Raw genomic sequence first — 1,792 nt, 5'->3', positions numbered from 1 at the left:
ACCTCGCTGAGAAGATGAAGTGAGTCGTCCCACAGTCCCACCCCCCCCGGGGGAGGGGCCAGGGAGCTACCGCTGCTTGGTGGACGCCCAGCCTGGGCCCCGGACACGGGTACAGACACGCGCCTGTGAGCCACGACCGAGCTGGGCGTCTGCAGGCACAGGCCCCTAAGTGGCCTGCCCTGCCCTCCTCCCAGCCTCCCCATGACAGGCGCAGAGAGAGGACGCTGGTGCCACGAGCCCGGGTCCTGCTCCAGGCCTCAGTTTCCCCTCGTGCCCGGTGGGGGATGGCGTGGGCCTCTCTGTGGCTGGCGGGGTGGCCTGGGAGGGTCTGTGAGGGGCCCTGCGGTCACCGTCCTCTGCCTGCTCCCGCCCCCACCCCTTCGGGGACAGGATCCTCTTCCAGAATTCAGGGCGAGCGTGGGAGGACTTGGAGGCCAGGATCAATGCCGAGAACGAGGTGCCCATCCTGAAGACGTCCAATAAGGTGAGGGCCACCCCCGGCCCCCGGCCCACCCCCAGCCCTCTTGGCTCCGGGGAGACCAGGGGAAGTCACCGAAGCCCGGGACCCGGCTCCTCCCCAACCCCGGTCCATGAAAGGGTCGGGCCGCTCCACCCCCTCTTTGTTGTCCCGCCTCCAGGAGATCAGTTCCATCCTCAAAGAGCTGAGGCGTGTGCAGAAGCAGCTGGAAGGTGGGTGAGGCCCCGACCTGGGGGGCTGGGGGAGGGCTGCCGGGGGCCTTGGTGTGGCCTGACCCAAACCCATGGCTAACTGGCTGGAAGGACCCCCGGAGGGTGGGCCCGGTGGCAGGGCAGGGTCTCCGAGCGGCCTGACGCTCCACACCCTCCCCAGTTATCAATGCCATCGTGGACCCCAGCGGGAACCTGGACCTGCTAACCGGAAACCGCGGCCCTGTGGGCTCGGCCCAGGTCGGGAGAGCCCGGCCAGCCGCCCCAGGCCTGTGCTCACCCTCCTCAGCCCTGCCGCCCCGGAGCTTCCCGCAGCGAACCAGCTGCGGGACCCCCGGCCTCCCCGACCCCCCCTTCCGCCCTGACTTCCTCCCGGACGCTGAGAGGTTCCTGATCTAGGTGGCGGGGCCTCCCCCACACTCCACCCACCCTTGTGGCCTCCTCCGGCTCGGACAGGTCACCACGAAGACCCCTACACATGCCATAACCCTGTGGGTGGGTGCCCAGGCCCCCTCCTCAGCTCCCCCCGCCCCCACCCGCCCTGCTGGCCTCCTGGCCCAGCCCCCGCTGCGGCCGCCGCCGAGGGCCAGCATCCTGCCGCGTGTCAGCGCCCCTCCATCCCCGTCATCGTGTCTTTAGCTTCGAGGAAAGAGTCATTGTGCCATCGCAGCCATGCCCCCCCAGCCTGGAAGGGCCCCGTCCCCCTCGTGGGCTAGGGGACACCCGTTTCCTGCCGGGCCCTCTGTGCTGGCCGGGACCAGCTGGGGGAGGGGGAGCTGGGCAATGCGGGCTCTCAGTGCCAAACACAGGGCTGGGGGGCGGGTGTGCCCCGTGATGCCCCAGCTCTCGGGCTGGGCAGAGGCCAGTGACCCAGGCAGGGAGGGGTGCAGCCCGCGGGGACATTTGGGGCAGCGACCCCACTGCTGCGAGCCTTTGGTGCCAACGTAACTGCCAAACTCAGCGTGTGGGCCAGGCGGCCACGCACACAGCCACGCACACGCCAGGAGCACGTCTGCACTCACGGCAGGCCCAGGCTCGTCCAGGGAGGGTGGCAGGCCCTGTCCTGGGCTCCTGGGGTTCAGGTGAACCACCAGGTGAGGTGAGC

General features: G+C 70.0%; 1 protein-coding gene across 1 annotated transcript; it reads left to right on the top strand.

The window, feature by feature from the left end:
- The first annotated feature begins 6 nt into the window (after window positions 1-6).
- On the top strand, window positions 7-1,786 carry LOC104991873 (centrosomal protein of 170 kDa protein B-like). Its single transcript, XM_010844537.1, has 4 exons — window positions 7-19; window positions 391-484; window positions 639-690; window positions 851-1,786. The coding sequence occupies exons 1-4, from the start codon at window positions 15-17 to the stop codon at window positions 1,084-1,086; spliced, it is 387 nt and encodes a 128-aa protein (XP_010842839.1). The 5' UTR covers window positions 7-14; the 3' UTR covers window positions 1,087-1,786.
- Window positions 1,787-1,792: the final 6 nt, after the last annotated feature.

Source organism: Bison bison, unplaced genomic scaffold (assembly GCF_000754665.1).
Source record: "Bison bison bison isolate TAMUID 2011002044 unplaced genomic scaffold, Bison_UMD1.0 scf7180017848058, whole genome shotgun sequence".
Lineage (NCBI taxonomy): Eukaryota > Metazoa > Chordata > Mammalia > Artiodactyla > Bovidae > Bison > Bison bison.
This window is presented reverse-complemented; position numbering and strand designations above follow the sequence as displayed.